This window comes from Ochotona curzoniae, unplaced genomic scaffold (genome assembly GCF_017591425.1).
Source record: "Ochotona curzoniae isolate NIBS_2020 unplaced genomic scaffold, NIBS_Ocur_1.0 contig_2294, whole genome shotgun sequence".
Taxonomy (NCBI): domain Eukaryota; kingdom Metazoa; phylum Chordata; class Mammalia; order Lagomorpha; family Ochotonidae; genus Ochotona; species Ochotona curzoniae.
In genome coordinates, this window is record NW_024465405.1 from 3,775,338 (window position 1) to 3,789,185 (window position 13,848).

The 13,848-nt window shown below is 57.3% G+C and overlaps 1 protein-coding gene across 5 annotated transcripts in view; it reads left to right on the forward strand.

Moving 5' to 3' along the window:
* The window catches only part of AGAP1 (ArfGAP with GTPase domain, ankyrin repeat and PH domain 1), a 418,839-nt gene that overhangs the window by 363,995 nt on the left and 40,996 nt on the right, over nucleotides 1-13,848 (forward strand). For all 5 annotated transcript variants that reach the window (XM_040972348.1, XM_040972346.1, XM_040972349.1 and 2 more), the window contains 3 exons: nucleotides 707-861; nucleotides 3,792-3,882; nucleotides 9,997-10,219. In XM_040972348.1, coding sequence (XP_040828282.1) covers nucleotides 707-861; nucleotides 3,792-3,882; nucleotides 9,997-10,219 — 469 coding nt within the window. The remainder of the gene's footprint in view (nucleotides 1-706; nucleotides 862-3,791; nucleotides 3,883-9,996; nucleotides 10,220-13,848) is intronic.

Genomic DNA, 13,848 nt, shown 5'->3' on the forward strand with positions numbered 1-13,848 from the left:
GTCCCAAGGCTTTGGGCCATCCTCAACTGCTTTCCCAGGTCACAGGCAGGGAGCTGAGTGGGAAGCGGGGCCACCGGGATTAGAACCAGCGGCCATATAGGATCCCGGCGCATGCAAGGCAAGAACTTTAACCACTACACTATTGCGCCGGGCCCGCCACTGGTTCTGAAGGTTTATTTATTTATATATTCGAAAGGCAAAGTGACAAAGAGAAAGCAAGTCTTCCATCTGCTGCCTTATTTCCCCAATGACCATGACGTTCAGACTGGTCCAGCTCGACAGCAGAAGCTACGAAGGAACTGGGTCTCCCACACAGGTGGCATGGGCTCCAGCACTTGGGCCATCTTCCGCTGTTTTCCCAGGCACATAAACAGTGAGCTGGCTCAGAAGTGGAGCTGTCGGGACTTGAACCAGCATTCTGATTTGTGATCCAGTGTGGCAGGTGGCACACTGCTCCAACAGAGCATCTGCATCCCTGGGTCTCTTGATCCAGGCCCAGCACTGACACTCCGCCATCACAGGCTTGTTTCCGTGTCCCCACGTCCTCACCACGCTGATTACACCTGTAGAGCCTGGAGTGGATGCAGGTGGCCGCGCCCGTACCTGCACCCGCGCCCTCCGGCCCTTGCTGGCAGGGCACTCCCCGAGGAGCTATCTCCTGCCTCGCGAATGTTCAACTCTTGCTCTCCTCTCTCCTCTGTTTCAGAGCAAGAAGAAAACTTTGAGTTCATCATTGTGTCGCTCACGGGCCAGACGTGGCACTTTGAGGCCACCACATATGAGGAGCGAGACGCGTGGGTGCAAGCCATTGAGGGCCAGATCCTAGCCAGCCTGCAGTCCTGTGAAAGCAGCAAGAATAAGGTAAGGCGGCATGGTGGGCTGGCTGGGCCAGGCACAGAGAGGGCCAGGTAAGGCGGCGTGGTGGGCTGGCCGGGCCAGGCACAGGGAGGGCCAGGTAAGGCGGCGTGGTGGGCTGGCCGGGCAGGCCACTGCTCTTGGAGGGGAGTGAGCATGAGACCCAGGAGAGAAAAGCATCAATACGCCAAGTGAGGTTGACCAGCTGGCCGGTGGGAGTGTTCTGTGTTGTTGTGGCTGCCCTGAGCTCTGCCAGGTTGTGCAACAGCATCTTGACTCTCCCAGCTAATCCCAGAGCGGTGGAACTCTTGTGTCGTGGGAGGGGCAGGGGGAGTCTTTGGGGCTCAGAGTGTTTGTGCCAGCACATTTATTTCATTTGAAAGAGAATATACCCAGATGAAGAGTCCCGCATCCCCACGATGGCCCAGATGCAAACCCACCTCCAGCTGGGAACCGCCTCTTGCCAGGAGTGTACGCGGAAAAGAGGGGCAGGATACATCTGTCTCCTAACCGCGCACGAGGACCAGCGTGTGTTTTCTTCAATAATTACAGAAAATCCTTCTTGCAGTTGTTTAGCAAGGGGGTCAAAAAAAAAAAGAGAGGGGGATTTTAAACTGTATTTTCTAGGCTGCTACCCAGCAGTATTCCTGATTCAGAACTCATTTTTCTGTCAAGTGGCTTTATTGTAATGACGGGTGTTTCTAGGCCCTTTGCTGGGATTTGAGGTGCTGAGAGAATCCTCCAGTATTTTCAGATTAGGATCAGCTGGAGCAGGAGAGAGAGGGATGGTGCCCAGCAGCCTGCAACAGCAGCGTTTGTAACCAGTTGGGGAAGTCTGAGCTACTGCTCGCTGCTCAGCCGCATCGTTAAGAAGGGAGTCTGTCTCGGAAAAGGCAGTATCTCACTCTGTTACCCTCCTTAGCCGGGTAAACTGGACAACACTCGTTGTGACTGTAATGTAATTTGCTCCCTTTTTCAAGCATGGCAGAGAGCCCCCTTGCCTGCCTTCCAAGGGTCCTGGCTCACTGGGCCACGGGCACCTGCAGCCAGACGTGGCTCCCCAGGCGATGCTCCTTCGGGTGCCATTGTCCACGGGCAGCAAGGCCATCCCCACACCTACGGGTCTGCTCCCTGAGCAGGTGAGGGCGGGCATCGCTTAGCAGACAGGTGCAGTTTGGTGCAATGGAAATAAAACGCTCCGTCTCCTGTCAGAATGGACGGCTTCCCACCTCAGGCCACTGCCACTTCCGGCCTCCCTCTGCGTGTGGCCCTGCGGCTCAGGAGCATGCTTGCTGTCCTGGGTGGCTGCTGCAGAGGCGCACCCCGGGCCCTGGGAGCGAGCTCGGCAGCGACCCAGCTGCCTGTGGGTGATCAGGAGTGGACGCAGACAAGGGAGCCAGCAGACTAGCGGCCAGCAAAGCACGGAAGTGCACGGGGGAGAGTGAGAGGTGTCCCTCTGCATGTGCACACGTGCACTCCGCACAGCAGCCTGAATGGTTACACCTGCTCGGAATACTTGCTTGGCAGTCCAATGGGGATTGAAATCTCAGTAATTCCATGGTGCTAATTGGCAACAGTCATTAGTTATAATTTATCTTTAGATAATAAGTAGTAAATTGTTTCTCATCAAGGAATTTGACAAGGCCTGGCTCAGCTTATGAAGAATTCTTACAGAGATATCAAGCGTCTTATAACCATCCTCAGAGTTTGGTGTGCACCTGACCCGATATTAGATCTGTGTTTGCTAAATGGAAAACGTCAAAACTCGGCCTCCCTTTTACCCAGCGCCTCCAGCCCAGGGACTCCTCCTCAGTAAGGGATGTGTGCAGGTCTAACGGGAGAGTTCCTTCCAGTGCTGTTTATGAAAGACAAAGATTTATGTTTATGCAGACAAAGATGTCTGCAGCCCAAAGGGCCCCCAGGGAGAACCGGGTAGCTGAACCACCAGCCGGCAGGGTAGTCTGCACCCCCTTAAACTGCGGGGGTGGTATGCAGTGACGGGCAGGTGTCACCGGGCTCCCAGGGACTGGTCTCGAGGCAGTGACGGGCAGGTGTCACCGGGCTCCCAGGGACTGGTCTCGAGGCAGTGACGGGCAGGTGTCACCGGGCTCCCAGGGACTGGTGTCGAGGCAGTGACGGGCAGGTGTCACCGGGCTCCCAGGGACTGGTGTCGAGGCAGTGACGGGCAGGTGTCACCGGGCTCCCAGGGACTGGTGTCGAGGCAGTGACGGGCAGGTGTCACCGGGCTCCCAGGGACTGGTCTCAAGGCGCAGTGCAGACCCAGCTTTCCGAGAGCTCCTGTGCGAGGACAGCAGGTACACCTTGGACCAAGGCTACCGTGTGGCCATCAGTGTTGTCTGCGCTCGGCACGGATGGCCTGCCCTAGTTCAAACTTACTGGGGTCTGCTTCCCTCTGCGCCCTTTCTGAACTGCCTACAATAAGCGCACATTCCTTTCATCTTGTCTGAAGAGGACCTTGAAGTAGCAGCGTCCAGTTCCACTCCCACTCCGCGAGCCCCCTCCAGCACCGGCGACTTGGTTGCTGAGTCAGCCAAGCTCTGCTGTGCTGGCAAGCGGCCCTCCTGGTTGGGACGTGCCAGGAGCCTGGGCTTGACCCCAGCTCACTTCCTTCCTATCCTTTCATCTTCATCTATGACAAAAAATTCCTGCAGGTGCCAGTTGTTCCCCTGTCCATCCACACAGCTGATCCAGAACTCTGCCGCTGGCCGTGCCTGCCAAAGCCCCCTCATCCAACACCCCTGGCTGGGTCCTCCCTTGGGGACAGGGGCCCCGAGGTGAACATAGCAGCACCTCCTTGACTGTTGGAAGCAGCCTTCCTCTGCGTGTGCCAGCCCCCATGCAGCCTCTGGCTGCGGTCACTGGCGCCAGGCCTCGTCACTCAGCTCTCTCGTTTCTCCCTCTCTCCTGGTGCCCAGTCACGACTCACAAGCCAGAGCGAGGCCATGGCGCTGCAGTCGATCCGGAACATCCGGGGGAACTCCCACTGCGTAGACTGCGATACGCAGAGTAAGTGTGGGCGGGGCGTGGGGTGAGGAGGGTGTGAACTGCTCTGTGGGACCCACCACTCGCCACCGGGGCCTTGCCGCCGCCCGTGTGCTCCTCTGCTTCGAGGCTGGCAGGTGCACGAATGTGCCGAGAGCAGCCGTCATGGCGGCAGCACAGGGCTCAGCTGCAGCTCACGCCCATGTACCCAACTGCCATTGGTTCATTCCTGCCCTGTGCTTTCTGTGGGTTTTGGTTTTTTATTTCAGAATCGTGTGTTGTGTTTTTGCCTTCGACTGATGTATGTCTTTCCCCCTTTTAATTAATCGTGAGTTTGTGACGCCTTTGCTTGAGCTGTTGCATTTACTTCATCACCCCACTCGATGCTCTCGTCCCAGAAGGCTTGCGTCCCCTAGCCTTCTGTCCCTTCATAGATGAGCGAGCTGCCCTCTGCTGGCCCAATCCGCAGACACCTGAATCACCTGCAGCTGCGCCAGGCTGAAACCAGGAGCCCGGAGCTCCACCCTGGTCTCCCCAGGGCCGCCTGGCCCCCGGTGCTGCAGCCACTCCGTCGCCTCCTGGGACGCAGTGACAGGACGCAGAGGGAACCCGGCACGGGATGGAAGTGTCCTGCGCAGGCTGTCACTGCTGAGCTGCCCACCCACCTCATTCATGTGTGGTGGCATTTGAAGAAAAGGAAATCCAGTTCAGGCCAGACGAGTGGCGTGGGAACCAGGCAGGGTGCTGCTTAGGAATGACATGTGTGCCACTTGGCTGGTCATGGCCATGCTGGGCCTGAATCTCAGGGACCAGGACACACAAGCAATGATCGTCCGGCACGTTGGGGGGTGGCAGCCCCCCCAGGCCCCCCGGCAGCGGGTGGGGCTGAGTAGCTGCAGGTGGCGAAGCGCTTTCGGATGCTAGAGGAATAGCGGGTGCTGCGGCTCACGGAGGCGCCGGGCCCCGCTGATGAGCGGAGAGGGTGTCAGCGGGGAGTGTTCTCTGGCAGGGAACAGGTGGGCGCTGCCCTGGGGGTGTCGGCGCCGTTCTGTTTTAGATGGATTAAGAGAGAGACAGCCTGCCGGGTGGGCGTGAGCCCTCACCCAAGGGGAAGAGGAAGGGAGCGGCAGAAAGGCTCCTGTCCAGACAGGAGTTTGTTCCCTAAGTTCCTTAGGCACCTTTTTGAAAAAAAGGCTGATTGATTGATTGATTGATTGATTGATTGATTGATTTGAAATGCAGAGTGATGGGAGGTCCAGCTTTCACCTGCTGGTCTGGTCTACAAAAGACTGTAGTGCTTGGAGCTGGGCCAGGCTGCCCTCCATCCAGGACTCCTAGCTGGGCAGTGGGACCCAAGTCCTTGAGCTGTCAGTCACCCCCTGGGGGCTGCCCCAGCAGGCGTTGGGACTGCAGCAGGAACGCGGACGTGGCTGTGGGCATCCCAGGCAGTTCTCAAACACTGTGCCCAATACCCATGCCTGGCACTTATTTTTTAAAGTAAGATGCTCAGTTTGGGTGAAGGTGCTGGCACAGGCCAGGCTTCCCACACTGATGGGGAAATGGAACCCTCTATGGGGCAGTTGGCAGTGTCTTCAAAAGGTCTCGGTGCAGTGGGCACCTTGGCTCCAGCTGTATGCTCCAGGAACCGCACCCCTCCACCTGCAGCTCCCTGTGTAGGGCTCCTGCTGACCACAGACAAATCGCCGTCTCAGGACCCCCGCCGTCTCAGGACCCCCGCCGTCTCAGGACCCCCAGCTCTGTCCACGTCTCCTGTCAGATTGGTCGCACACTGGCCAGCCTAGGACGCCGGCTCCTGCAGCCTCATGCTGTACCATGCAGTTTTCTTCTGTCATCCCTGTTGGCCTTCTGCCACAGGAAGCTGTGCTCGGCTGGCAGGTGCAGCCCGGGAGCTAGCCCAGCCACCCTGGTGGAATCTATCACAGAGCCCCTGTAACCCAAGCCAGCAGGTGGCACAGCGTAATAGCCACTGCTCTGAGGACCTTGCAGCTTGGCAGCCTCAGGGGTGGGAGCTGAGGCCAGGCGAGGAGGACAGCCTTGCAAGGGAGAGACCAGAGGAAGAAAAAAGGCACAGGAGTGGGGGTCCTGGCAGTGCTGGCCGGGGTCAGGGTCACAGCACAGGAAAGGAGAAGCCAGGCACTGGCAATAGGATGCAGCAGGTCAAGTTAGCCACCTGTGGTGCCAGTATCCCATACTGGTACTGATTGGAGTCCCAGCTGCTGCGCTTCCAATCCAGCTACCTGCTGTTGTACCTGGGAAAGCAGCAGGGGGATGGCCCCAACGTGGGACACCTGGAGGAAGGGCTTGGTGCCTGGTTCTGGCCTGGGCCAATGCTGCCTGTCGTGGCCATGGGTCTCTGGGTCGCCATCTATCTCTAACCCCATGGATGAGTGTGTCCCCATGGCAGGGGTCATGCCTGGCCATGGGATTGCAGATGGAGAAGCCTGGGTCTCAGAGTCTTCGAAGCTAGCACATGATCTGAGCACTGTGGAGGGATGTGAGGCAGGTGGCACGGGGGCCATATGCCAAGCCTCACCCTCGGGCCCCGGGCTGGGATGAAGCGGGAGGGACCCAGTGGCTCTGGAACTGAGGGAATGATGCACAGCTCGGTGGGGGCAGCACGTGGAGAGCGGGAGGGGCGGGACGTCCAGCCTTGAGTCAGCTGGGAACAGGAAGGACCAGGTCCCTGGGAGGGCACTCAGTGCTTGTCGTGTGACACGCAAGGCCTGCCTGCGCCTCGTCCCGGTGCACACCACACAACCTCCCCCTGCTGAGGTCGGATGCCCCTTGTACCCCTGAGCATTTTTAGCAGGTCCCCGATGGCACGCAGAACAGCTGGCTTTGTGGTGGTTGCCGTCGCAGGCACACCATCAAATGTGACCCTCAGTTGTTCCCTGGTCAGGTTTTTTTTTTAAGATTTATTTATTTTTATTATATAAAGTCAGATATACAGAGAGGAGGAGGGACAGAGGAAGATCTTCCGTCCAATGGTTCACTCCCCAAGTGACCGCAATGGCCAGTGCTGCACCAATTCGAAGCCGGGAACCAGGAACCTCTTCCGGGTCTCCCACGTGGGTGCAGGGTCCCAAGATTTGGGGCCGTCCTCGGCTGCTTTCCCAGGTCACAAGCAGGGAGGTGGATGGGAAGTGGAGTGGCCAGGATTAGAACCAGCGGCCATATAGGATCCCTGTGCATTCAAGGCAAGGACCCTAGCCACGAGGCCATGGTGCCGGGCCCTTCCCTGGTAAGTTTTGCCCTCTACTAAATTGCCCCCAGTTCCCACCAGCCCCAGGCCAAACCAGGCTGCTGTGTGTCCTCACACTTGATGCGGGGTTGCTAGGGAAGTGGGTTCAGGCAGGGAGTGTAGCTGAAGCTGGAGGGTAAGCAGCAGGTGCACCAGGCGGAGGGCACGGCTCAGTGCTCGGGCAAGACAGGTGAGAAAGGAAAGCTGCCTTTTCGTGTTAGTGGAAGAGGACTGGCCTTGATCGGAACAGGTTCTGATTTGTGACTTGACGCAGTCAGTACTGCCTATGCAGCGGGTCCCAGGGCTTCCTGTGGGCAGTACTCTATGTAGTCAGTACTGCATGCAGGCATCCTGTGGTCAGTACTGCGTGTGGTCAGTACTGCGTGTGGTCAGCACTGCGTGTGGCCTTCCTGCAGTCAGCACTGCGTGTGCTTCCTGTGGGGACAGATGTACAGGCAGGAGCCCACAGCACCCCCACTGTGCCAGTGGTAAGGAGGAGGGCCAGAGCAGTGGGTGTGAGAGGAAAGGGCCAAGACTGGCATGGCACAGTTAAGCTGCCACTTGCAATGCCAGCATTCCATATGGGACCAGTTCGTGTCCTGGCTGCTCCACTTCTGATCCAGTTCCTTGCTAATACGCGTGGGAAAGCAGGAGAAGGTGGCCCGAGTGCTTAGGGCCCTGCACCCACGTGGCAGACCCCGGAGAAGCCACTGTGACCATTTGGAGAATAAGCCTACAGGTCAAAGACTTTGTTTCTGTCTGTCTGACTCTGTCTTTCAAATAAATAAATAATTGAAAAGTTTGGGTTTGAGAGCGAGCGGTGACTCTGGCTGGTGCTCAGGGTCCTGCCTTGAGGACCTGGCCGGCGCTGTGCCGTCCACTGAGGGGAGCGCATGTGCAGAGAGTCGGGGAGATTGGTCTAGGACGCCTGCATGGCCCGGAGCGGCTGCCTGTGCCACTCGGAAACCAGACGTGGTGCTGTGTGTGGCTCTCAGCACTGGCATTGCCACGGAGCCCGCGGGGCGGGCTGAGCTCAACCTGAGTGGACTCAGAAGAGAGGAAGCCGGCTGGGGTTTGGAGGTGAGGGGCGAGTCAGGAGGAGATGCCGGCAAGACGCAGCCACCAGGAAGTCAGGCGAATGCGCAGAGGCTGTTGACCATGGTGCTAGGGGCGGCAGCCTTGGGAGGAGCCAGTCTGCTGGAAGGGCTCCCACGGCTCCAGCCCGCCCCGTCCAGTGGGCAGGGGACGTTGGGTTGCAAGGCAGTTGTGCAGAAGTTGGGCAGTAAAATACAAACCCCCTGGTGAGAGCCACAGGGGAGCAGGGTGGAGAGGCAGACTGCTCGCCCGTCTCCCCTTCGTCTCCCCTTCCCTAAACACCCGCCACAAGGCTGGGCCTCAGCCCTGCGTTCCCGTGCCGCCTTGCCCTGCCTTGACTGGCACCTTCAGGTCTCTCCTCCCTGTGCCGGGGAGGGGATTATGTAGGAGGCCCACGTTTCCTGTTCCCAAACAGGGACCATCTCAGAGGTCCCAGCCGTTTTCCTCTTGTGTCTCCATCTTGAGATTCTTCCAGGACATGTTGCCAAGTTCAAGGGAAAGAGAGCTTCGGGGGCGGGGAAATCCACAGTGGTTTGGGTTTTTTTGTTTGTAGTTTTTTTTTTTTTTTTCATCATACACCTTTCCCATGAACTTGAAAATAAAGGGCTCTGGCTTCTGACCAACGAGTCCAAGGCCATGCATGGAATAAAGGACAATTGCTGAACGAGTTAGGTGTGACAGTGGCCACTCTGGTGTACCTGGCATAGATCGTCGGGTACTCGTGGCTGAGCTCCAGGCCTCTCGGCAGAGGTGATGGTCACCCCACCTTGGCCCTCTGAGTGCTCCAGCAGTGAGGGTGTGTCCATTGTCTCAGCTGACTCGGCATCCTGCACAACTGCGTCCTTGGTTTCGTAGTACAAAGCATATCGCATCCTTCCTGTGAGGAGTGGCTCCTGGAGCTGGGTGGCGGCATAGCCAGGGGACCAGACCCTGCTGAGACCCGAGAGTGCCCCGTGGTGACCCACCAGAAGGACCACTGAAATCCCCACGTGTGCCTCCCCGGCTCAGCCACTCGCAGACATGTGCGTCACGTACCTAAGCAAGACTTCCACTGACGCTGATGGTCAGGGCCTGGGGACTGAGCAGAGTCGTGCTCTCGGCTTCCCCTCTGGTGCCCCTGCTGTGGGGATGCCCTCGGCGGATGCCAGCCCCCACATGGCCCAGCCCTCTCTCTAGGATGTGGAAGCTTTGGGAAGTTCACCCTTCTCTCCAGGTCAATACTTGGAATTGTCCATTATATGAAAAATGTCAAGGCCTTGGCTAGAGCCAGGTTTTTCAGTGTTGCTACAACATGCCGAGTCCTTTGAGATCCTGAAATGGGCAGTGAGCGCTCACTCGTCATGTGACTGGGGAGGAATATAGCTGCTGGAGGCGGAGTTTGGCAGCTCATTTTGCTGTAAGAGTCTGAAGTCTGGGGCCGGTGCATTGGCTCAACTGGCCAATCCTCTAGCATGGCACCCCATATGGGCACCAGCTCGTGTCACAGCTGCTTCACTTCCCTTCAAGCTGCCTGCTCATTGGCCTGGGAAAGCAGGGGAGGATGGCCCAGACCCTGTGCCCACAGGGGAGACCCGGAAGTTCCTGGCTGCTGTCTTCAGATCAGCTCAGCTCCAGCCATTGAGGCCGTTTGGGGAACGAACCAGTGGACAGAGGATCTCTCTCTTCGTCTCTCCTTTCCATCAGTCTACCTTTCCAATAAAAACAAAGAATCTTTAAAAAACAACTCTAAAGTGTCCTGGCAGTGGTGGTGTTCTCACTGTTGGCTCTTGTTCTTCCTGTAGACCCCAACTGGGCCAGTTTGAACTTGGGAGCCCTCATGTGCATCGAGTGCTCAGGGATCCACCGCAACCTCGGCACGCACTTGTCGCGGGTACGTTCCCTGGACCTGGACGACTGGCCGGTCGAGCTCATCAAGGTCATGTCGTCCATCGGCAACGAGCTGGCCAACAGCGTCTGGGAGGAGAACTGCCAGGGCCGGACGAAGCCCTCCCTGGACTCCACCAGGTAGGACTGTGGGAGGGCGGTGGCCGCGGTGCTTTGGCCAGTGGTGACCCCCCGGAAGAGACCTCGGCGGGCCACGTAGGAATGCCACCGAGCGAGCCGGGCGACCTCCGCTTGCCAGGCTGCTCTAAAGCGCGTGCGGGGAGCTGCAGCTCCTTCGTCCCTCGTGTTGGTTTTACACCTTGCAGATCTCCCCAGGAATGGATGATGCTTCTAGCGTTATGAATGATTGCATTTCTAGTGGGCATGACTGTAAACTCTAATTATGAAGTTTGGATTCTTTAATTTGGTTATTCTTATATGTTTGATAAGCATCTGCTCTGTTGCTTCCCCCCACCACACACGTAATTTTATGATGACAAAATATATTTTATTTTCTAAAACACATATCCAGCATGTTTAATCAGCTGAGTTTGGCATAACATGTGCAGACACCTCGTTAATGTTAATTGTTACCCTGTGTAACAAACGCATTTGTTTTGAAGCCATTTAGCTTCTCATTTTTCATTGACAGCTATTATAAGCCACTTTGGAGAACACATGCATATTTCATGTTCCTGAGCAGTGGCAGGGCAGTGCGGAGCACTGAGCACCTGAGGAGGCCTGGGTGCTGTAGGCACAGTAGACTTGAGCTGCTCCCAGCGCTAGATGAGCCATTGGCTTGCAGGCTTGCTCGGGGGCGGGGGGTATTGGGAGTGCTGGTGGTGATGCGGGTGGGGGGGTGTACATGTGTGCTGGCGCTCCCTGTGAGGTCAGGGGGTGGGTCTGCTGCGTCAGCGTAGAGGCAGAGGCTGGGAGAGGCTGGGAGAGGCTGGCGCTCCCTGTGAGGTCAGGGGGTGGGTCTGCTGCGTCAGCGTACAGGCAGAGGCTGGGAGAGGCCAGAAGAGGCCGGGAGAGGCTGGCGCTCCCTGTGAGGTCAGGGGGTGGGTCTGCTGCGTCAGCATAGAGGCAGAGGCTGGGAGAGGCTGGCGCTCACTGTGAGGTCAGGGGGTGGGTCTGCTGCGTCAGCGTAGAGGCAGAGGCTGGGAGAGGCCGGGAGAGGCCTCTGGTCGAGGCTGTCTTGGCGGTTTTCTCAGCTTTTTTTGCTGATGACCCTGTGAGCGTCCGAGCGTAAGAGCACATCAACCACTCAAAACTGGTTTCTGCAAGGGAGCGTGGTCACGCGGCGTGGCCTTGGTCCGTTGCCACTGCAGAGAGCTCTGTGGCGCCGCCTCTGGCCCACTGTGTGACTGACCCTGCTGTCTGCATTGGCCCTCTGGGAGTTTGGGGGGTGCCTTGGTTTCCACTGCGTCGGGCTAAGAGCCCAGCTCCTTCGCGTGACTGCTCTGTGCCATCCAAGTGTGCATGACTTTGCTGTTCAGGGAGAGATGGCGTGCTCTGACGAGCTACTCTGGCTTATTGCACGCAAACGTAGAAACCAGCCGGGCATCCACTGTGCGTATTCTCAGAAGATGGAGTCGTGTTAACAGGTGCAGTGTCTCTATGAAGTTCATCCAATCTGTTCTGTGTTTTAATAAATAAAAGTCCAAAAACTACAGGTGATGGAAGGGTGTGGTTTGAACCTAAAAAGAAATAATTTTAAAAGTAGATTGACATGCAGGAAACATTGAAATAAGTTTGAAAAAATTTAACTCCATGCGTCTCACTGTGAGTAAAAGTAGCACTTTATTTTTAATATCATAAGTTTGAAAAGTTTGCTCTGCTACCCAGTAAAATCAGGAACCTTTTAGAATGACTGGAAGCAAAGCTGTGGGTTGCTTTTTGAACTAACTGCTTTATATTTATTTCAACCTGGTTCACAAGTGAAATCTCTGGAGTGCGGGTCCTCAGGTTGTAATTTACAAGTTTGAGTCCAGCTCTTTGGTAATTAAGCCTGCTGTGTGTTCTGTGCCCCCGTGCAGGTGTGGTGGAGATGGTTCAGGGGTCTCCTCTCACATGGAGGGGGCATGGCCACCCCACGCACCACAGGGGTCTCCTCACATGGAGGGGCGTGGCAGTGCCCACCCCTCACTCCTCACGTGGTTTTGTTGTGTTCCTGTCGGGCCCTGGTGGTGGGGTCGCTCAAGGTAACTGCAGATGTCCACATGTTCTCTCTGGCGAGATGAACACACGTGAGGATGGACCAGGTCTTTGTGCCTCTGGGCGTCGACCCCTGGGGTTGGTGGTGTTTGAATCGGGCAGGTATCCCAGAGCCCCTCTGGAGAAGGTACGGATGGCGGCACCTGCCATGTCATTGAGCATTTGCGGGCTGACTCAGGGATTCAGAGCAGGTGCTTTCTCCAGGTGGTGCGCTCCGTGGAACTTTCTGGTGAAATGGCAGCTGAGCCGGGATCTGAGTTAGGGGCTGGTTTCCAGGGCTGTGGGGCCGGGCCCTCCCCAGAGCCTGGGACGGCCTTGGGAGCCGGAGGCCAGCCGAGGGGCTTGCTTGGTGTGTTGATTCTGTTCCCGGGAGGACTGAAGGCAGCCAGAGGTGGCTGAAGGCCGGAGGTGACGTAGGAGAGTAGCTGGACTCCATGTGGTAGAGTATAAAGGATCCCCCGAAACACGGGCTGCCAGTGTCGCCACCTCCCCGCCACCTCCCCGCCACCTCCCCGCCACCTCCCCGCCACCTCCCCACCTGCAGCCTCGGAGCGAAGCAACATGAAAACCGCAAGCCTGGAGTGTTGGCATGCTGGGAGCGTTGGGCCTCCCCAGTCTGGCCGCTCCGCTTTCCCTGGCATGGTGGGTAGAAGCAGGCGCAGGCTCTCTCAGCGTGACCCCGGGGTAGCACCGAGCAGCCCTACTTCAGGAAATAGGTCTGTGGACATGGCAGAGCCAAGTGTCAGCCATCCAGGCTAGCTCTTCTGACAAGGAGTCCTGGTCCTTTACATCGCATGCACAAGATGCATTCTGACAGTGAGATAAAAGCAGACGTGTGCCTACCATGCACCCCGAGCATGCGCACATGCACACACGGACTCAGCACCATGGGGACGGTGCAGGAGGTCATTGTCCAGAGCAGCAGCCCTCCCCGGGGCCAGCAGGCGTGGGGACCCCCAGAGCATGGGTGCCTTTGAGCAGCTGGCTGGCCTTCCGCCCCCTGTCCCTGCGCCCCTGATTAGAGCTGCTCGGACAGCCCGTAATTGGTTCCGGGGTTCGCAGCCGCCCCGAGAGCGGCGTGCTGCTGACTCGGAGCGGCGTCGTGATCAATGGGATCTGACGGCAGCTGAAGCGATATTGACTTACCATTCCTAAACAGGGGAATCATTAGTCAAGAAAAGCATCTTTTAATTACTCTCAGGAAGAGGGGGAAAAAAATCTTTTTGGATGGATTCCTCAACAACTGACATTTTTCCCCCAGTACATTCAATATTAAATTTATTGTCGCGCAAGGGAGAGGTGCCCTCGGTCCCCCCCTGTAACGGGGGTTTCATTTGGAGAAGGAATCATGTTAGAAGGAGCGATCAATGCTCCGACAATTAACTAGATCTGGGGTGGAATCACAGTGCCCTCTCTAATTGCTGTTGATGGCATTCGGCTCACACTGAAAGCGCTGAGTGTCAGTGGGGCTGCGGAGGTGGCGCAGGGCAGGCCGGATCAGCCAGAGGCACGGCTCTCCGTCAGCCGACCCTCTGCTGGTGACTGAGTGCTCT